The sequence below is a fragment of the Tubulanus polymorphus genome, chromosome 1 (genome assembly GCF_964204645.1).
Source record: "Tubulanus polymorphus chromosome 1, tnTubPoly1.2, whole genome shotgun sequence".
NCBI classification, from domain to species: domain Eukaryota; kingdom Metazoa; phylum Nemertea; class Palaeonemertea; order Tubulaniformes; family Tubulanidae; genus Tubulanus; species Tubulanus polymorphus.
The window spans coordinates 1,541,156-1,565,015 of NC_134025.1; the positions used below are offsets into that span (position 1 = coordinate 1,541,156).

The window sequence follows — 23,860 nt, forward strand, 5'->3', positions numbered from 1 at the left end:
ATCAGCTGCTGAATCTGACTGATGAGGAAGCTGTCATCATATCTATCAATGGAGTCATATTCATGCGGTCCAAATGACAACAATTAAATCTGTGCGAGGTCTCAGGATGGGTAATCAGTGGAGGGGTCACTGTGTAATGAGATGCTGTGTTCTATATCAAACCGAGCGAGCGAACGTATTTATCTGAATTCGATGAGTTACTGATTGATAGAAGCTTTTTGTTTCAGCCGGTGTGCGAGGTATCTCAGGTGTTTCTAACTCCATGATAATCAATGCCTTCATCCCTCATCGCATCCATCAATTTATCCATAGATTCCTCGTCTTAAACTCTATATAGTCATCTCTCCTCAGAACAACCTGAATTCTAGAATGAAATTCCACACTAAGAAAGAAGTCTGAAATGTTTCCTTGAGCTGGTATTAAAAGGGAACATTTCAGACTTGTTTTTCTTTGTTGATATTTGGATTTTATATTATCCTTACAACCCGGACTCAGTGTGTTTTGACGAGATGATCCTAAATTCTGGTATCATTTTGTGAAAGTTGGATCAAATTCGAACTGAAAAATGATACAACCACCGAAGAAATGATCTTTTCAGGAAATATGTTAATGAGGAATAATGAGAAATGCAGTTCGCGTATGGAACACGATTTTACTGTTCAAATTTACCTGGCTTTTATTAATTGTTCTCAACATTGACTCGGTAGAAAATATTGACTTAGTTGTTTAATATTTCACCGAGTAATCAATCATGAGTTTGCAGGATATTGTGTTGCTATGATTGTTCCTAGAAACATCAACGCTGATTTTAAGTGGTTCATCAATCGGAAGGGCGCCACCCCGTTTCTGTTTTTACCGGTACCATGGTGATGTATTAATGGTCAGATATAGATTCACCTACAGAGGGCACTGTACGTGCTTGAGACTTGTCATACAGAACACCCTATTTTCGAAAAATTTTGAAAAGGATTCTTTGGTCGAGCTGAGTAGAAGAAAAATTCATTGCAAGGTCATGAATGCACGGGGGAGTCCAGGTACCCCGCTTAATTCTGATGGGTTCAGCCAAATCAAACCTGATTGACCTATTGACCTTACCTATGATAACCTTTCTTATATTAAAATATCTAATTATTTGTAGTAACACCTGTATATTTGAAGCTTAGTTTGTAATAAAGTGTGTTTAGTTATTTGTACGATGAGCTAAAGCAATAGATTCAGTTTCATTATATATTTATATTACTCTATAGAGAATACTGAACTCTTTCCGAATATCATCTCAGGTTCTAGTTATATCTGTGTTACTACATGACATTCTCTTCTGAGCGGCAATTCCAACCACAGTTTCACACGTGACGTTAAAGTAATTTGCTCGAAACCGAATCGTTCAATCAATCGAGTGGAAATTGAAACCGGATTCAGCTGTACTTGATTTCCAGGTGAAGCATTCATCGCAGAATGAATGTGTTGAACTTTCATCAAACGTTTCTGAGAATTGACCAGTAATCCGTGTACCGCATGCCACGTGACTGTCTGCCATGTGACTGTACCGTGTAACATGTGACCGTGTGCCGTGTACCATGTGACAGTCTGCCATATGACTGTACCGTGTAACATGTGACCGTGTGCCGTGTACCATGTGACAGTCTGCCATATGACTGTACCGTGTAACATGTGACCGTGTGCCGTGTACCATGTGACAGTCTGCCATGTGACTGTACCGTGTACCATGTGACCGTGTGCCGTGTACCATGCACCATGACTGTGCAATGAAGTTCATCTTTCATGTTCAGCATTACCTGTTGCTGCACAAGACTTTTAGATGTTTAACCCGTTTATCACTCGGAGGTCAGTTATACAGTCCTGATTCCATCAGTGGTCTTTAAGGCTGGTCTTCAGTTGTTAGATTAGCTGTAGAACTAAGCTGGTCTTAGAGCGGTCTTAACACTAAGACTGTGCAACTGGCCGCTGGAGCATTTTACCTGAATAACTTAAGATATCTGTCCTGTTATTCGATGCATGGATCTATCAGCATCAGCAGCATCAGCATCAGCATCAGCATCAGCATCAGCATCAGCATCAGCATCAGCATCAGCATCAGCATCAGCATCAGCATCAGCATCAGCATCAGCATCAGCATCAGCATCAGCATCAGCATCAGCATCAGCATCAGCAGCATCAGCATCAGCATCAGCATCAGCATCAGCATCAGCATCAGCATCAGCAGCAGCAGCAGCAGCAGCAGCAGCAGTTTCTTCTGATTACACTTTTATGAACCTATAAACCTCGTGGTCTCGTGGGGTCCTCCCTGCAGCTGTGAAGTGCAGTTCAAATCATCGAATTGCTGCAGAGAGAGAAGTGTTAATTACGTGTAGCCATCTTCTACTTATTTCAAGTAGCCGCATCAGTGTCAATAACTTTGCTATTCACTCTAATGACCATCAGAATCAGCAGCATCAACAGCAGTTTCATCAGCCTCATGTTCTATAATTAATTACATTCACCGTGTCTTCAAATGATTCATCATCGGAGTTCATTTGTTTTTATCTCTGTCGCCAGCCATAAGAATCTAAAGTCATTTCCAGAAAGTGACTGATTACCTACTGAAGTAAACCGCAGACTGGTTTGTTGGCGGTGCACACGATTTCAAACCTAATGACATCAAACTGTTAATAGAGCTTCCCACTTGTAGCTTTAAACAGTGTTCAGGAGATGATCTTGATGAAACACTCTGACAGTCCGTGTTGTAACACTTATATAACATCCCACAATAAAAAAGAGAATTGAGTCTGAAAAAGGTTTCATTAACGCTTAGTTTCGACTTTATCCTAATAGTCATCTTCAGGAATATCAAGATTACAACAAAATTATGAAATGCATACAATCCACGCCGCAGTTTTATTACCAAATTCGTTCATATTGTGATATTATATAAAGATGATCCGATTTTACTGGAAACTTGACTCATTAATTATCATGTCATGTTTTAATTACCTGTAACTGTAACAACAACCATCGATCATGTGATGAAGATAATTATCATCTGATATTTGATATCTTATTATTCAAATGAAGTTATATAAACGGGTGTAGACAGACAGACACCTGATAGAGAGACAATACCGATGGGTTTCCCGTTACTACAGTAAACATGTTTCCTGATTTAATGATTGCTCATTTCATGACTAATGGCCAAGTATTTCTTTACCCAAATGTACCACAAACAATCAAGCCTAAGCCCGCTAAATTTACATAGTGAACCGTTGCAGATAAAGGTCTCGTCTCTGAATACAGATGCGTCATTTGTTTCTCCCCTGAGAGCAGACGAGCGCTTTAATGTTTTAACAAATAGTCTCCGTCTCAAGGAAGAGAATGATACAATTTGTAGTGAATAAATAGTTTGACTGGAATTGTGCGCAGTTGGTGCTGCTCTACCCGCAGTTGCTAATAGCATTTTGTGCATTAGTAGACATGATCTGAGTTTCATGTGTTTGCCATTCCACTCATTCTGTATCATTCATCAAACCGCTACAAGAGACACCAGCGAAACAGGTAAAAACATCAATCTTCCGACTCCGACTCCGCTGTTGTGTTATCACTTTCATTTTCATCATCATCCGGAATGAAACCTGTACTAAATATCAGCTGCAGAAAGTCAACTAACTCTCGTCTCGTATTAACTCATTCGCTCCAACGCATTCTCATATTTTTAGTTTTTTAATCAAGCTTTCAATAAATTACATGCTTCCATAGAAACATGAAACATCGAATAAAAACTGCCAGCGATTGATTGAGATTAATGAAGTCGTATGTAAAGCTTCAGTCCTTCTTATATACACAATAAATCCCTGAACAGTTCATAATGAAGACAGTCGCAATCGCGCAGAAAAAAAACTAGGTCACCTAGAGCTGATATAGACTCAACAGGTAACGCTGGTTTCTGATTGGTTTAGAGATGGTCACCTGATGTAAACAAAACCTAAGGTTACCATGACTACTAATGCTTTGATTGGTTTAGAGCGTGTTACCTCATTTGAATAAACAGGCCTCGCCTAGCGTTACAATAGTTTATTAATCCTAGCATCTGATTGGCCAGGAGCTGGTCACCTGATGTAAACAAACATGCCACACTTTAGCCTGTCATGATTTCCATGAAATGAACTTGAACTTGAAGATTAAAGTGATTAACCAATCCCAGAGTTTGATTTGTCTAGAAAGAGAGGCTTATGTAAAAAAGTAGCTTACAGGTGGTACTTATAAAACCCACACTGGTTAGATTAAACCCACACAACTGTGGAACTGGATCCAATTCTGAAACACTCTACAACTGGGAAAATGGACAAGCAATATATTTGGGGCCATATATGGAGATCCCTGTCAATTTGTTGTGTAGAATGATAAGTGGTTAATCATTCTCCTTGAAGAACTGCGCTGCTTATATAGTTATTCATCGGTACAGCTGACTTTCCTCATGAATATAATCTGAGACATTAGACACGTCCTACAACAATATATTTGATCTGTTCAACCTTTCAAAGATTACTTCCAAGGTTCAACCCTGGAATCAACATCGATTTTGGGTTTTGATGTTGATGGATATTAGCTGTGCAAGCCGAGCTCAGTTAGGCGCAATTGTATTCATAAAAATGAAAGGAAATTGTGTCTGGGAAAGAGAGGAAAGAGTAGAGAGAGTAGAGAGAGTAGAGAGTTATTGAGAGATTGCAGTATATGTCAAGTGATGTATTTAAGGAGGACTGTCTATGATGATTCATACACTTGTAATGGCTATCATTATTTCAAATTAGTATCAATTACCTGTCATCCTTAGTTCACTTGTTTCTAACGGTTTTTCTGATTTTTTATCATCGACCATATTCGATCTTAGATTTTCTGCTCGGAAGTCATCCTTTCCACAATGAATATATTACGGATAATTTTAATTAGGACATTTTTCTGGCACAATCATTTTGTCTTTGCCGTATTATTGGTGTAAATGGCTGAATTCCTTTGGCCTTAATATCTCGTTCTAAGTAAATTACAGAATTAACCTTTTTTCAGGGATGCACGTCACTGCAGTAAGCAGAAAATGTGTTATGTGAATCTTAGTTTTTTGGGTCTGTCGTTAATTTACACAAGACCACACACTCGAATCGCAATTAATTCGTCGACTAATTAAATGTGAAGAAGATGTTTCTTTAAGGCATTTAAAAATCAATTTCCCGAGTAAATTATCAAATAAATGGCTGGTTCTCACCAGCAAATGAAAACGCTGGCCTCTTGAACTTCATCTTTAGCAACCTAGTTATCGTTTATTAGCTCAATTGTACCGGTTAATCGTGGGTTACCGAGTATGTTTTCGTCTGGCAAGATATTCAACATCCTATTGTTATCCTTAACGAATCAGGAAACCAATACTTGAAAACAGTGGATTGTTTACACTGTATAAGATAATGTCACATGGTGTTCTTTCAGTTCGCTATTAATATCATCACTTATTAGTTATAAAACGTGATGCTGAACGCTATTGTGCGCTATTTTCATCATGGCTTTCCTGTTGGATATGTTCTCTAGAGTTTTCAGTGAGGATGTTGATATTTTCAATGACGAAGAGGTAATTAGAATAATGATGTTGTTTTTTTGCAGTAATTCGCTGATGATGTCAGGGTCTAATTTTTTAAACCGTCAACACCTTTCACCGTGGTAAAACAGCTTTAATTGGTAAACATGTTGATGCAGCCAGCATTGCCCATGTGTGCGGGGGGAGTTGACTTTCGTAAAAGTAATGTTGAAACAGACATTGCTCACTATGAGGGATTGGTGGATAAAACCCCCAGAAAATTTTGAAAAATAGATTCACTAAAAGACGCATTCAGGCATGATTTTACCTCCTGTATCCGGTTATTATTCAAAGCCTTTCTTATTACTAAAGGAATATGTCTGAAATATGTCAAAAATAAAATCTGGAGACGAAATGCTTGATAGGGATGAAGTATATGATATTTCTGTTGTCAGGTTGTTATCAGACAATGGCTTATCGTACATTCTTTACTGTAGCAATTAATATTACTTAATCCCGCTCAAAATTGCGTGATGCTACTATATTATATCTCCATGTGACATTTCGCAATCAATTTAAGACATTTCTTGATAACGGAATTATTAGTGTGGAGTGGTGAGGAGCAGTGTGGGCGAATGGTTATAGTGCGTTCAACTTTGGGATACAGACCTTGTACATATTACTGCGGTGTCCTCGAGGCGAGACACTTATCCCCATTGCCTCTTTCCACCGAGAAGCGGGTTCCTGTCCTAATAGATGACTCCTGAGCGCCAATAGTAGTACAGCTCAGATGTCACTTCTTTCCGGGGATAGATGACAGGTACAAAGTTACAGATAAAGGCTAAGGGTGATGATATCAATGTCACTCCTTCCTGGGGAATGATGACGCAGTTTAAAATAAAGGCCAGGGGTTCCTCTTCCCAGAGAGAGGTAACAAAGGCCAGGGGTTCCTCTTCCCAGAGAGAGGTAACAAAGACCAGGGGTTCTTCCTAGAGAGAGGTAACACAATAAGAGAAAAAGGATAGAGTTTCTTCTCCGAAAGGAGAGATGACTGATACACACAGATTGGTTGTAGATATTGAACCTTTATGATACTTTTATAATTTGCATGTTTTTTTAGGCGAGTTTCGACAGTGAAAATAGTGAGAATTCATCATTACGTCGTTACGTAATTGGAGCAGAATCGGCGACCGACTCAGGAGAAGGCAGCGGTAATAATCGACTGGGTCGAATACATTTCACCATCAGTTACGACTTCCCGGCGACGACTTTAATCGTTAAAATTTTTCAAGCGGTGAATTTACCGGCGAAGGATTTCTCCGGCACCAGCGACCCGTATGTCAAGGTCATGTTACTGCCCGATAAAAAGCACAAAATGCAAACGAAAATAAAACGTAAAACGCTCAATCCGCGATGGAACGAAATATTCCTGTTTGAAGGTAATAATCAATCATTCGTACTAGTCCAGGGGCAGGTTCCATAGACAGGGCTTAGACTAAGACAAATTTAGTTCTATAGCCAATCTAACAACTTAGGACCAGTCTTAAGGTTTAACACCACTTTTGGTCTTAAGTCTCGACTATGGAACCGGCCCCTGATATCCTGGAAATTCGTAATTAAGTCAATTGATTAATTAAAGGTTTGCATCTGTAGCTATGAAAAAGCTATGGAATTTGTTTAGAAATGTGGTCTGGTTTATAACGTTGTCTGATGAAATAGCTGCTAACGCGCACTTAACTTCTAAACCAGTTTCTAAAAGGTGTGTTATATTTTTCAGGTTTTCCATATCATAAAGTGACGGAACGTATTCTATATTTGGAGGTATTAGATTTCGATAGATTCAGTCGAGATGATCCGATCGGAGAAATAGCTTTACCTCTTCGAGATATCGATTTGACTGAAGAACAATCATTGTGGAAAGATTTACAACCATGTACTATAGCCAGGGTAGGTGTTTGATTGATATACTACTATAGCCAGGGTAGGTGTTTGATTGATATACTACTATAGCCAGGGTAGGTGTTTGATTGATATACTACTATAGCCAGGGTAGGTGTTTGATTGATATACTAAAGCCAGGGTAGGTGTTTGATTGATATACTACTATAGCCAGGGTAGGTGTTTGATTGATATACTACTATAGCCAGGGTAGGTGTTTGATTGATACACTAAAGCCAGGGTAGGTGTTTGATTGATATACTACTATAGCCAAGGTAGGTGTTTGATTGATATACTACTATAGCCAAGGTAGGTGTTTGATTGATATCCTACTATGGCCAGTGTAGGTGTTTGATTGATATCCTACTATGGCCAGGGTAGGTGTTTGATTGATATACTACTATAGCCAGGGTAGGTGTTTGATTGATATACTACTATAGCCAGGGTAGGTGTTTGATTGATACACTAAAGCCAGGGTAGGTGTTTGATTGATATACTACTATAGCCAAGGTAGGTGTTTGATTGATATCCTACTATGGCCAGTGTAGGTGTTTGATTGATATCCTACTATGGCCAGGGTAGGTGTTTGATTGATATACTACTATAGCCAGGGTAGGTGTTTGATTGATATACTATAGCCAGGGTAGGTGTTTGATTTGATGGTGAGCTATCATTTAGAGTTTTAAACTGATAGTTTATGCTGTCTCAGTCCCTGTCTACTGACGGTAGGATGTTAAGTGGCTTGTTGTTGATAATCGTAATTCATTTATTCCAATGATTTGCATCATTCTGTTTGATGTAGAATGAACTCGTGATGAATAAGAATTGCCTTAAATCCAAATGAACTATTTACATCGAAACCGATGTTTTTGTTTTAGTAATTATTCAATCGTCGATTGTGAAGGCGTTGTGCTCCGTTGTGCTCCGTTCTGCTATTGAATATCTCTGAGTATTGGTGAAGTATTCGTGTATGATATAATATAGGGTGTGCCTCGCCTCTTTATCGGTTATCCTTGACGTTTTTATTTTTTCATATTCAGCCTATACACTCTTACATGATACCTAATACTAGATATCCGACTACAGTGAAAGTCGTCATAGGATAAGTCATTATTTCATCTCTATTTTTGAGTCTTAATTTGAATTTCTTCATTAGATTTAATTAGTTTAAATTGTCGTTAGATCAGTCGTTGACATAATGACAGCCCAACTACGACAAGGTTTACTATATACTTAAACCGATGTATGTTTTTATTCTAGTTGAGCTGAAATGTACAGGTCTCGCCGCCTGAAATAGCACAGCATTGATTTAGTCTTAATGAGTTTTCATTTCACTATTTAGTATTTTCCCCTGAATTCGTTTATTTCATCATCACCACCGTGCTTGCTGCTGCTGCTGCTGCTGCTGCTGCTGCTGCTGCTGCTGCTGCTGCTGCTGCTGCTGCTGCTGCTGCTGCTGCTGCTGCTGCTGCTGCTGCTGCTGCTGCTGCTGCTGCTGCTGCTAGCTGTAAATTGTTTTCTTCCTCGGGTAAAGCTTTAATAGAATGAGGAGAACAAAGAAAAATACTACGAAGAAAGAGATAAAAATGTATTCATTTTAAACCTGGATAGATTTCTGAGAATTGATTCGTCAGATGATATAAATCCGCAGTCTCACTAATCGGTATACGTTTCAACAGCTACTTATGAAGCCCTTGTTAAAAACTTTTTAGAAAGTGCAAATGAAACGACTAAACGGAGAGTTCTTCTTTACTGACACCGTCACATCTACGACATCGCCTCTAAATGAGTTATTTTTATGACGTTTTCTGAGGCGTGAAACGTAGTTTTCTTGCACCAACTGTAAGTGATTTCTCTTCAGTTGGTCGGTCGCGTGTAATACTGTTTTTTAGTTACTCGCGCCACGAGCTTCAGGTGATGATTGCCGATCGATAAAATCACCATGGAGATTGCACCAACATCAACTGCAAAACGAAAGAATTTTCGTGAAGGACTCGATGAAATTTTTCCCCGTTTGATACCGTGCCCTTTCTTTGAAGGGGTATAATTATTGTAGGTTAGTTAATGCAGTGAATCCTATACGATGAATCAGTTCGTGTATTCCCTATCTCAATACCAGGTTTCTGTTCCTACTTTTCCCTGCCATTAAGTGTTTTCCATGCGAATTCCTAAATCTTGGTAAAGTGGGTTCTTCTACCAAAAAACCCAGATTAAACAAAAACCCAGATTAAGTGTCGCCAATATTCTGAACTGTGAATGTCGGCATGTTTCAGATTTCTATATCCTAGGTATAAGTCCTGGTACTGTCTGTCACCAAGGTCGTTGCCACGACTTGTGGAAGTGCATCATGTTTTGATGGTGAAAGTACCGGAAGAGGTTTTTTTCCGGTGGCTAAAGAAGAGTATATATATATGTCCCCATACTTAATGCTTTGTCCAGCCATCTTAGAGGATCCTAACTTCAGCTCCGCCAAGATGAAAATTTGATTCCTACTTCCCTCTTTTCATTTTTCAAAAGGACCGCTCGACAGCTGGTCATGCGCTACAACATCTTCAATCACATTTTTCAATGTTCAAACAAGTTTAAACAGATTTTCTATAATCGTCATTTGTTTCTATTGTTTCTACGTTGTTGATCTGGTAATCGATACTGTAATCGATACTGTATCGATTACTGATTGATTTTCAGCTCAAATGAGATTTTGATATTTTTCTCACCGATAGTTTTGATATTTTTAACAGATCGATACTGATATATCGCAGTCTCCCCGGATTGATACCGATAGCGCTATCTGCGGTATCAGGTGTCGTATCTGTATCAGTTTTGGTGACTGATTACCGCTTTACGCCCAACCCATTCCCTCGATATTCTAATCCGCGTCGCGACTATTTTTGTCTAATGTCTCTCATCTCTAGACGAAGTCGGGTTCAGTAAGAATAAGACACCGAAACTATATTCATTTATAACAAGTCGAAGTTGCTATCAGACAAAGTGCACGGATACATTGATACTGCTGCTGAGGAGGGAAAATGAGGAGGGACGGGGATGAGTGTACGTTTTAACGGATGCTTAATGAACCCTGAATACGCTGGGTATTCAACGCTAAGCTTTACCCTCAAACTCATTAATATTTCACCTAGGTTGATGGGTTTCTGTGTCAATGTCAGATAATCCTCCAGCGGGTTTACGATTCAAGCCGATCAATAAATGATTGAAATAAATATTATATAATACGAGCGTGAAATGGTTTGATGGAAGCTCGATTTTAATTCCCGGCGGTGTTCAATCTATCTGTGATCATCAACTGGCTTTTATGAATATTTCACAATATGTGGTTCGAACTGTGAATAATGAATATAAACAACATTTCACTGAGTGAATTCTCTGATGTTTTCCTACGTACTTCATCAGTATTTCATGTAGAGATCACTGTTTCACGCAGTCGGCAGTGTGAATGTATTTATAATGAGATGATCGTGTTAGCCACAAAGTGGTCGCAGTCGCCGTTCTACCAAATATCCTTCATCTTCTAAACGAGCACCAATCCTTGATAGTGAGTGTGTTATATAATATTAGAATGGGGTACGACTGGTGTATACCAGATGGGGCGACAATGCGCTGTGTTATCCTTGTGAAACTGTTCATTTTCAATGAAATGTCAAGTGTTTAATCCGAGTCTCAAACAAGTCTCATATAGATATAAGATTTGACTTTCTCACTCAGTTTATGGTATATATTTCACAAAAAAATTGATTTACCAAACGGAGAAGTTGATTTTAATTTAACTCAAATGTAGAAAAAATTGAAGCGCCAAATCCCAGTAACATCAGCGACACCTGGCAGTTCCTCGAGGAATTCTTGCTCGCCAAAGTATGCCAGGGTCTATGATATATCCAGGAATGAAAAGTTACCTGAAGTTCACAACATTAACATCTGACGCTGTATTCAAGTCGTCGAGGTAACTTTTCATCCCTGGATTTATCAAAAACTGTACAACATACATGACAATAGTGCCAGTACCCCATTAGAATAATGTTTTATCTATTCATGGTTATATCTGGATCGAAATGTATGAATAAACTAACAATGAACAGATAGAACCGGTTTAATGTTCTAAACCAATCATTATCTGCCCTGTGTTTATCACTAATATCTGAGATCTATGATCAATAGACACATTTTTACCTAAAAAAGCACTTATGTGATGATAATAATATAGTTTATTATTGATATGAAAATGGCCGCAAACTCTGGGTTTTGTTATTCAAATATCATCCACCTCAAATTATCTCTTACCTGTTGAAACCCATTAATCTGTCCATAAGCCACAGCGTTTTGGCTATTTCCTAAAGGTCCACCTGATTATGGCTGTTAGGAAACAGGTGGTCGTCTCAGTGAATATTGCTTAATTACATCGAATTAAGAATAGTTATATGGAGAAGCTGTGTGTTAACCTGTTCTGGTGTTAAATCGGTTAACGTTAAGACTGCTGGTAAAATCAGGTTTATAGGACTTTTACCTGATGAGGCTAGTATGCAATTCTAATAAAGCTTGTATTTTCGATAAAATCAAGTTTTAGTTAGTTAATAGGCATAGGTCTAGATAGACAATAGCGCAGAGCTGGGCCACCTCCTGATGTGACTACGAAGGCCCTCTCTAGAATGGTAGTCTTCCTTGCCCTGAGGGGGGTGGGGATCATAAATAGAGATGATAGGCATCTGATGCTCTTTCCTTGTACACTTGGTTGTCAGCCGTTCTCTGATCTGGCTCTTTAAGCTCCTTGTATAGATGAATCTGGTTGCTACAACACTGGACCACTAACATGCACTCCCATGTATTACCTTTCCTACAGTTATAATGAATTTTTTCACATTTAAAGATTTAACATGCGTAGGATTAAGCTATGCACCGGTAACCTCTTCGCTGGGAGATTTTTCTATATTTTTTTATGATCGACTTGTGACTGGTCGATGTTTTTCAGACAGGGATTATATCTCACCGAATCGGTAGTGGTTGAACGGAAACTGTGTAAAGCTTATTGTCGATACTGACTGAAGAAAACCAACCCGGAAACAGTGAAACCCGTTTCTGTTATGAGCTGTGTGGCAGTGGTTGTGCCAGCGGTGTCTAGGTAACATAAATCCACTGCATTCATCAATGATCTAAAGAATTATCGGATTACCGTTCATTTATTGATTCTATGATCAATGTTGCGTCGGGCTGATTTTAAATATGTCAAACGGAAATGAGGTGAACTCGGTTTTAAAGACGCCGAGACCTGCGGGTGAATATCGCTGTCTCTATATCAGACACTACTAAAACGTTGCCTGGGAGTAATCCATGTCTGGTTATAACCTCAGGAGTGACGACAACGTTTCTATTGTATTTCTTCGATACGCCTACGGATGAAAAGAAACTTCCAGTTCATTTCGTAACATGTTTCAATTGTGATGATTTCTTTTGGCTTTCAGTTGATATTCGTAGGTTTTGTAATGTTATCCGGAAGCGTGTGACTGGTAACATCTGCACACTTGATCGCTCGCTAGCGCGATCTCCTCTTATAAACCTCACATCAATAACTTCACCAATGTTCAAACTATTCTCAACTTCACATCGAACCGAGTCGATCCTATCGTGTGAATATATGAACTTTAACCCGTTAGGTTGTTAGATCAATTACTGCATTCAGAAGAAGTTCATCTTTCAGATTGTAAGAACCATTTTTTGCTAAATTCTATCCCTATACGCTCACGGAGTGGCATTGATTCGTTCCTTCCTCTGACCTCACCTTCCCCGTTCCTTTCCAGACATCGAATTCTTCTTATATTGTTTGAATTGATCCTCACTTGACATTTATTAATATTATCCACACGGCTGTGAGTCGTTACTTCAAGTAGACGTCAAATGCATCATCAAATTGATTGTCATCTTAAGTGCTACTGTCTTTATTTATGTCAATAGCAATGATATAGATGAAACAAGATGTTCCACTAGATAAATGTCAGCGTTTCTCTGTCTCGCGTATTTAGTATTTTTGCGTTATTTATCAGAAGTAGATGGAACAGACAATGAATACTGAAAGAACATTATTTATCGTGCATTGATCATCGAAGAATTTCTATCGCGTGTTATTTTCCTATTTTCTCATTTATTTTTGCGTAATAATAATTCAGTGATTATCATTTACGATTTGTCTTCATTTTCGTCGTGATGATTTATTAACATTTTCAACGTGTGCCGATAAATGGAGCAAAAACTTGGCATGTGCTTCGTGACAAAAACTTCAATGAATCATCAGGTTTTCTTTTCCAGTTTATATATTCCCAATGCAATTCGCAATTCAGACAGTTCAGTGTCATTGACATTGACTTTAAGATCAGTCTCAGCATCAGCAGCAGCAGCAGCAGCAGCAGCAGCAGCAGCAGCAGCAGCAGACTGTAGCAGGAATATCGATGTCTGGTTTTACTGTTTCCGGGATGTTGCGTTTGAATCACTCCTCCACTGATTACTAGTGTGAAATATTTCCTCGAGTGTTTTTCAGTTATTGCTGATGATGTAACTTTATCCCGAGTACATTCATTAAGGGGGGCACATATTTCCTTCCTGTACATTATTTGATGTGCAATCGGTCGCTTGATTTAATGATTAGCAATTGAATAGTAGTTTATCATATTTCACACTGATTGCTGTACTAATGATTCTATGATGCTGTATATCAGTAATGTCTACACTGATAGAATTGATAGCGTTATCATTCTTCACTAGTTCAATAATACGTGAATCTAGTCTAATTAATGATGTTTGATGATAAACTGTTCCCCGGAATAGGAAGGCGCTTGGGTTTTTTTCGAAGATATTTCTAGAAAGCTGAAACGGGGAGCATCTAGGAAAAATTGAAAGATGTGGGTCATAAAGAAAAGGAAGGATAAACAGGTTCCTTTCAGTGTTAGAAACTTTTTGAAAAGAAACAATTTCCGTGAGAATGAGTTGAAAATGTGCAGGTTTTTGATCTCTTTCCCTTGACATGAAGGCAACCTCAATCGATCTTAAAGGTCTGAACCCAGAAACTCCATGCTGAGCACAGACTTGCTTGGTTTTCGCCATAATATTCCTATAGTTAAAAATGATGAATTCAATTTTTCAATTTTTCAGGGTAAATTAGGAGAACTTCTTCTGTCGTTGTGTTATCAGCCAACAATCGGTAGAATCACAGTAGTCATCATGAAGGGACGTGATCTTAAAGCTAAAGACATTATAGGCACCTCTGGTAAGTGACTATCTAAACTGTGATCGATTGATGCCCGAAATTCAAAACGTGAAATGAGTTGGAAGAAGAGAGAGAGAGAGGTATACATAATGTAATTGATCTGTGATATGTTATCGTCAGGGTAATATAATAATATCAGGTCTCCTCGGTACATGTATTGATTCCCCATATCTTTTTTGCTGGAATCGCGTCTAGGAACAATAATATACTGTTGATATATGATATTTCGCTCAATGTTCGCTGAACTCAATAATTCATCGGTAACACCGGTAATGGCTAAAGACGTAGTAAGGCGGGATGGACTCCTTAATATAAACTCCTTCTAGATTTCTAGTTCACACACTGCGTTGTTGGTATAGGTATGTACTGCTAGTTGTGCACCTGTGAATTGTATAAAGACCACATCAAACATGGAAGAATTGTGGCCGCCTATTCTTGGATTAAGAATTCTTCCAAGACTGTTATATTATTACGATGAGACTTGACAAAGTCATTGGTATGAATTTGTCTTTGTGCTCCAGTTATTTGAGTTCTTTTTGTCAGGAGGGGAGACTGTTCTAGCTATGGTTTATTGTTAAGAAAGTTGAAATATGATTACTAACGCATTAAATCAAGAACTGAAAATTGGTTCAATGTCCCCCCTCCTCCTGCACTCAGACATGTAGATATAATGAGATGAAATCCTGCTATATACAAATGAAAGAGATTGAAATTCGCCGCTGACGTTTTCTCTACAGACAGAGTCCGAAATGTTACAGTCATTTTTCATTTTAACTCGATTTTAATCTTTTAGATTTGTATATTGTGGGTTCTAATTCTAAGAACTAAAGAATATTCAAAAGATTGAATGCATTCAGTTTTTCTTCAATAGATTGTCAAAAGTAGAATTAATCGATTTAACCTATCTTTAAGCTATCTGTCAGTCAGTCGATTACTACAAACATTCGAAAATTAGGTTTTACCAGAGTCTCGAGAGCTTTAGACTCTAGCTCTTTATCAGAAGTTAATTAAACTGCGAATCGGTAATTAGCGGAATAAATCTTGAGTAATTATACAAGGAATACTGCATGTGAATTCTATACAGAGTCAGACAGATTTCAGCGCGCTTCAGATGAATTGACGCAGATATTAAACTCTTTCTGAATGAACTGAAAAATCGAATATCTTATGAATAAAGTTTATTGATCAGTTTGGATTCAAGCGTAATTTTTCTTTAATTTTCTGAAATTAAACTTTAGCGATTTTATTCAACGAAACCTTAAAAATCAAAAATTATATTGGCCCGTTGTACGTGACCTGATATTGATAAAATAGACACTATATAACTATATACATATCCAACTCAATATCGTTTAAGTCGGACACATTTTCCAGTAGTTCTGACTTGAGCGGAATCTACTGTAGATTGTAAGTATTTGTAACTATGAAAAATCAGATAGAACGAATAAAATCAGTTTTATTTCAGATCAGAAATATTGTATTCATTGCAGTATAACATAACCCATGAAATATAGATTTTTGATATAACTGTTCTATATTCATTGATCCCATCCTCAGGTACTCTAGAATATGTTGAACGCATGTTTAATACTGGTAAATATTTCAGCTTTACTGAAGAAACTGCAGCATCCACTAACTACAACCTTAACTGCAACTTCAGGTATTTTGCTCTCAAACATCAAATCATAGGATGAACTGCTGCTGCCGCTGCTCCTGCTACTGTTTCATTATTACTGCCATAAAATACTACCATTGAAACCAGTGTCAGTTGATTTTGGTTCAATCAGCTGATCTATTTGAAATTGGTTTTTACAACTAAACCTTTGTATTTGAAAATGCTATCTAAATGCTTGCTATAAGAACAGATTCTATTTCAAGGACAGATCATGGGAATGTCCCAGGGGTCGACATGAAGGGCCTCAAAATGTCAGCCTGAAAAATTCCTGACCTACCTTTTCCAATGAAAACACAATGTACATACACATGCAATTGTCCCCGGAATCCTGGAGCTGCTTGTAACAAAATTGTCAAATTTTTGTTTTAGCCCGTCCTTTTAAACCCTTTCATATTTTCCTAGATCTGTCCTTGTTTTTATTATCGCCAGTATAAGATGATAGTAATTTGTTGCCGGGACTGGAGTTCTCAGCTGTACTGGTATAACGGTAATGGGTCTTCAATTCATAAACAACCTGTTATGAGGCAAAGGCAAGCATGTAATATCTCTCACTTACAGCGACTCAGTATCCGACCGAGCGAGCGCTCACAAATAAACATGAATCATTGAAGTATTAAATCAGAAAAGTGCTAAAACATTAGCACATCGTATATAACTACTCAGAACTAATGGTTCATCGTAATGACCATATTTATTGAGTCATAATTTGACTTCATAAACGACAAATTCATCTTCAAAGTCAGATTATAATGTTTTCGAATCAAATTATAAGTTGATCGTTAGATTTTAATGATGTCATATTTACTTCTGCATGATTATATTAGAACGTGATATTATAGTTATATATTCCATCAATATTATCATCATAATCTCATAATGATGTCGTTAGTTGAATAAGTAAGGCATTTAATCCATATACAAGTTCAGCATAGTATTAGATTTGATAAATGGATTTTAGACATGGTATGTGATATAGCTACAGAGGCTTTTACTCCGTCACTGTCCATTTCTTCGAGCTAAACCCTGTCTTCTATAACCATCAATCCATATCATTATATGACTTACGGCATCTGCCAGGTTAAAGGGATATGCGTCAAATCAATGTCAATATATTTCTGCTTCAATCTGTAGGCTAATTACCTGCTTTTATACATATATATACATGCATACGATACGATAAATTCTATTTACTAAAGATTTTCTATGTTAAAATGCTGTATAAGTGATTATGAATTCTCTGGTGATCCCTCGGCTCTGGTGAATCCTGAATAGAAACCTATTTCTCATTTCATCAGATCATCAGATCATACAACGATGCTTAAAGCTTGTATCGTTATACTGTGTGTAAATCAATTTTTCTGCCATATTGCTACCGTGTCAACTCCTGTGGCTACAAATACTGACATGATAATGCTTTCATGAGGTTCTACCTCTTGCATGTAACCAACAGATTGTTCGTTCTATTGAAGTCCCAGAGAGAGTCAGTCGGTGTCCTTAGAGTCATTATTGTGGAGTTGGAAAAGGTTACTAAACCTAAGTTTTGGTCAGTCCATTTTGATTTGGTTGGTCCGTTTCAAAATGGAACAGACCAATTTAACGATGTTTTGACTAGTTTGAATAACAATTTAGATTTAGAACTTCCTAGACATGGTGGAATGCGGGTATAACATCCAGGAACTATAATCAGCATATCATCTATTACAACGCACTGATTTTTGTGTACCATATCAGGGCGGAAATATTACGCATTTTTTTCACACAATCAATATTGGAATAACAGAAGTTAATAATAAAACTTGGCCTGATTTCAACACTTGTGGCAAAAAGTATAAATATCATAGTTTAAACTCGGCAAAATCTTCGATGAATACTTCATAGAATAGACGCTATGTCGCTATTGTTTTATGTATGAAGGGAGATAAGCATAAACAACAAGATGTTAGAGATCAGAATATCCATGTATTATTACAGATATACAATACTCATGAGACCAATGTCTTATATATCATATTTCGGTGTATTGTGATCTTGTCACATTGCTTCAGACTATCTTCTCTATATTTCTCTATAGATATATCCAGCTTTAGTATATCTAATTCCACAGTGGTTGATTTAGTTCGGTTCCAATGTCTCAGCCCTAAAGTCTTATTAAACTGAGGAGAACTCTACCTATTGCGCTCCCATGATCACACACGCATTTTTGACGTGGGCCAACTGTTCATTTTGATGCCAATTGGGCCCATGCCTGTTTGACACTTGCTAAGTGTGCATTGAATTATTGTAAGTGAATGCTGGTTCTCGAAATGACTTGCCTCACTTGCCACAGCATGGTTTTGATAGTGTTTTAGTAACGAGTGAGTGATTTACGCGTAGTTTGATAGGCATGGGCCAAACCTGACTCCGTTCTGATGTGTGATCATGCCTTTGATTAATATCTGACTGTATGGTTAAAACAGTGGAACTGAACGGAGATCTATGAAATGGCAGCCCTGGCTGATGTATAGTACTGAATGAGGGCGTAACGAATTACGGAAGATGTCAATTACATCTATGAATAGCTGCTGTATAGTGATTATCACTGTTGTTTCAGTTATTTTTTTTCCTCTCATGTCTATTCAAATTCATGGCGTTAGACCCTGTAATACCTTAGAGCCATATCAGCCCTGTAATATCTCACAGAGCCATATCAACCCCGTAATACCTTATAGAGAGCCATATCAACAACATTTTATCACAAAAAGATCTGGTATTACCAGTTTGGTAATAACAAACCTTCCATAAGTTCTGTATACGTAATAAAGGGTCGCTTCGTTACAATTTAACCCTTCCGTGCTGACAAATCAATTCCCAAAAGTGCTGGAGATGGATTTTTAAAAATTCCACTCCAGTGTGTTGAAAAAGGGCATACCAGTATAGTGCATCTACAGCGCGGTGCGGTGTATTGTAAGTTGCTAATACTTCACTACGTTTGAGAGGTGCTGCCATCTTTCAGTAGAGATAGAAACTAATCACTAATATCATCAATACACCGTAATGCGGTGTACTAGAAAAGTCATCACCAGTTTCTACACCGCACCGCATTGTCAGTGAAACTTTTTCAATGATGAAATCGATATGATTTATATTTTCAGATCCGTACGTGAAGATCTGGTTACAATACGGAGGCAGACGCGTCGAGAAGAAAAAAACAACGATTAAAAAACGAACTCTTAATCCGGTTTACAACGAATCGTTCATATTCGACGTGCCGTTAGAGAAAATCCGAGAAACAAGTATGGCCATAACTGTGATGGACTACGACAACCTGTCGAAGAATGATCTCATTGGTCAAATATTGATCGGTCCGAAATCAGGGCCAGCCGAACAGAAGCATTGGAACGATATGATCGCTAAACCTAGACAGGCTGTAGCTCAGTGGCATATCCTTAAACTATTATAGAATAGATGGGACAGATTCATTATCATCAGAGAGTGTCACTGATTTAATGGTGTGTATAATGGCTGTTGTTGAGACGTGATGAAGTCGCCAGCGTTTGGACACTTCGATTACAATCCGTTTATAAGGACCTGGTAATGATACTGTGGCAAGTGATGATCCACCAGATGGCGCTTATGCTAGATTTCTTAAAATCAATCGAAGTCTGTTGTTAATTTCCTCAAATGCAATGAACAAAGAAGAATGTGAAGTTTTGGAGCGACTTCAGGTTAGGGGACATCAGTATATCCCTTATAACCATAACCATAATTCATAGCGGCACTATAGGTCCTAAAAACTTAATCAAAAATGAACTAACGTTGATGAGAAGTATGTCTGACATTTTAGTGGCATCATTTGGAGGTGGCATGCGGGGTCCTCATGTCGAGGTATAGAGTGCACGCATGTCTATATGTATTGAATTGCCACTCATATATTTGAGATTTTACTACAATAAACCACCGGGAATAAAACGCTTTTAAAACTCGCTGGTTTTAACGAAAACGTTGCAAGCAGCTCACTTTTAAAAATCTAACATATACAAACGAACGAATAACCCATCTTTATACAAAACCAGATACTAACCGAATACTTGATTTTAGACGCTTGCGCAGTTTAGAGTATTCACTTTTTCATCTTATCACGTGAGATTGGTGGAAGAAAACCAGACAGTAATTGTTAGAAAGTAACCGGTTATTGCAGGTGTCACTTTCAACGTACCAACAGAAATGAGCACAAAGATGCACTACTCACAGTATCTGCTATTTCGATTCTTCATTTCTTAACTAATACAGTCTTATAGCAGCTTTCTTCTTACATAGTGTAATTTATTGTGACAAAAAGTACAAACAAAGTAGATGAAATAGTACAAACAAAGTGACTGCGGACAAAAAGGCACCCGATATTTCGACTGTAGTATGCACTACACGCATTATGGTCTACTAATTTTTTATTAGGTCCAAATTTGTATTACAAGAAATGTTATACGAAGTGACGAAAATATTTCATTAGATTTGTTTTATTCACTATAGCGCTGGCGGTCAAGCTTTTATAGTTGTACGTGTATTCTAAAACTAAACAATAGATTTTAGAAAAAAAAAACTATTTTCAATTATGCGAAAAATAATGAATGGGAAATTTTTAAGTTAATTATATTTTATTCTCTATTTGTCGAGGGGAATAAAATGATGATCCAAGCAGATTGTGAAGAAAAAAAATATCAGATTTCATTTCATCGACGTTGTGTTTGAATTATCATTGTGATCAATACGTAGGAATAGTTTTACTTTTATATTCTAATAAATCCGAAATTTACCGAAGTTTACTTTTATTTAATGCGAAAAAACCATCGAAGATTTTATAGAATATTTTTGTTGAATGCGTAGTTTTAATAAGATTTGAGTTCGGTAAAATGATTATAGATGGCGCCAAACCGCGGTAACAGAAAAACCAAATGAGATATTGTTATTTTTAAAAATGAATATCAATAATGTTTTATGCGTTTATGATAGTTTTCGTCACAAAACTCAATCGTGTATTAAAATATATATTATCAAATATCATTAATTAAATCATGCATGTTTGTGTTAGTAAGATAGAGATACGTTACGTAATACTGACAGTTCATTAACTGGAGCAGAAAAAGTTAACTGCGAAAATGACATTCCCGAAAGTAAATAAAACCCTGCAGTTTTGTCAATAACTTTGCATTTATTGAATTAACGATTTGTATGAGTTGAAATATATGTATTTTGATAAAGATAATTTTAATGTGAATATTAGTTTGTTCCCACCGATATATGAATTACCCATACAGATTCAAATTTCAACGGTTCCCTGGTTTCCATTGGCAGTGAACTACAGCCAAACTCGCTGAAGTCGTCAATAAGTAACGTTTTATCCGGTGACAACTTCAACAAGTTTGAACTCTCGTGAAACTTGATTCAGACTCATATACATACGAGGCTCTCATCGGGTGCGTTAATGAACAAATCAAATTAATTCTAAATATAATTATGTCGATAAATATTTATCTAGTGTAAATATATATTGTGGTAAAAAAACACTTTGCAAGAGGAATAATATGCACTTAATGTATATGCTTATGTCATATCAGTTATCAGTGAATTGCAGTTGAACCCGGAATCGATGTTACCAAACTTCTATTTATATCAATTATTCACAAGTTACTCTGAATACAGATTCATTTTATGAGAAAAAAATAATTAATTTTGTCTATTTATCTGTTGCTAGTCGTGTACGGATTGACATGACTTTTATCTGGGCGCCGTTCTGTTTACAAGTGTGCTTTAATTGCAGCATGTTATTTTGTCGTACGAATCACGTGTGAAATTGAATCATCAATTATTATTATTATTATTATTATTATTATTATTATCATTATCATTATTATTATTATTACTTTTATTATTAATATATATGTAAACACGGGATGTATAAATATTCTGTATAATTGTAATATGTGCAAATTTGTATACAAAAAAAACAATATTATGAATACTGTACAAATAGACACTATATATTATATATATATACATATATATTAAGTATATTATTATATAACCAGAAAAAACCTGTTGTTTTTGTTTTTCGAAAATAGTGTCCAAATAAATGATGCTTTTTGAACATGCAGAATATGAAATTAATGTTCAATAAATACTAGTTATGTTAATGATTTGAGTTGTATTGATTTAAGCTCGTTTGAAAGAGGAATCAATTCCGCTGGGACTGGGATCCTTTCGGTATCAAACCTCCTCTAGCTGTAGATGTCTGACTCGTGATGGGTCCTACTGGGGGTATCGCAGCCTGAGATAGATGGAAGATGATAATGCTGAGTAGGATTAACTGATGTGTCCCGGGTTTGATCCTAGGAGAGGGTGCTCCGAACCCCTCTCAAACGTCGAGTTGCCCTGCAATTTCACAGGAGAATGAAGAATAATGAACTGGTAGCAAAAAGTTTAGATTCAGAAGTTCTCTTTATTTCCAAAATGAGTTAATATTTTCCGAAGAGCTTTTCCGGGTGACTGCCCTATTTCGGGGGTGCGCCCCTTCCTGAATCAGACCATAGAACCGCCCCAGTACTGATAGCGTTTCCGTGTGTTCCATAAAATAAACAAATGATAAACAGGATTGTCCCGGGTTCGAAGCTGATCAGATCTCTAATTACGATATGTTCGCTATCTATTGGAATTTCGCTGAACTAACAAATCTTTGAAATTGATAATAAGCGTAAAAGTTTTCAATGAGCTACATTTCACCAGCGCCATCTATATTAAATATCAGATTAATGTCTTTAGTCGAATAAAGTCGGGAGCTTCACGATGATATTTTTGCCAACAAAGGAGATAAACATCGTGTAAACGCATATAAATGAATGTTTATTTTTATGTATTGGTGACAGTTTTTCTTAGTTTCCGACATTACATACCAGAGAAAACCCGACTCACCAAAACTCTCAGAGACTGATAAACTTCGCCTTATTTTAAACGAACATATGTTATTTCAATCAGAAGGCGACAAAATGTCAACGAGACTGAATGTCCCGCCGGCCTCGGAGACCAGCGTTATTGACTGCAATTTCTAATTCAATTGAGATTTGCTTTAGCTGTCAACTGAGTTTGTTTATTGCACGAAAACAAACAAAAAACGTATATTCAATATTGACAAATAGTTCTTTAGTGGATTGACACACGCTGTGACTTTTTGGTTTTTGTGAAATGATGTCTGCTATAGGCCACTTGATGGCTCCGTTCGGCTGTCGACTAAAGACAAACACTTCACGTCAAGTGCCTGCCTGAAAAGGCCATCAAATACAGTATTACCGATCATTTATAAAGACATATCAATCATTAAATTTATCAAAAGACGTTAGTAATTGATGTAATAAACCAGTGGCACTAACGTGTTCCACATTCCATTTTTGTCTGATAA

The 23,860-nt window shown here is 37.2% G+C and overlaps 1 protein-coding gene across 3 annotated transcripts in view; it reads left to right on the top strand.

Moving 5' to 3' along the window:
• The window catches only part of LOC141902756 (synaptotagmin-7-like), a 43,646-nt gene extending 21,396 nt beyond the window's left edge, over positions 1–22,250 (top strand). For 2 of the 3 annotated variants that reach the window (XM_074790639.1, XM_074790633.1), the window contains exons 4-8: positions 6,675–6,993; positions 7,332–7,501; positions 14,645–14,759; positions 16,366–16,419; positions 19,566–22,250. In XM_074790639.1, coding sequence (XP_074646740.1) covers positions 6,675–6,993; positions 7,332–7,501; positions 14,645–14,759; positions 16,366–16,419; positions 19,566–19,873 — 966 coding nt within the window. In that variant the 3' untranslated portion in view covers positions 19,874–22,250. The remainder of the gene's footprint in view (positions 1–6,674; positions 6,994–7,331; positions 7,502–14,644; positions 14,760–16,365; positions 16,420–19,565) is intronic. The other variant, XM_074790648.1, reaches the window with a different exon arrangement.
• The last annotated feature ends 1,610 nt before the right edge of the window (positions 22,251–23,860 follow it).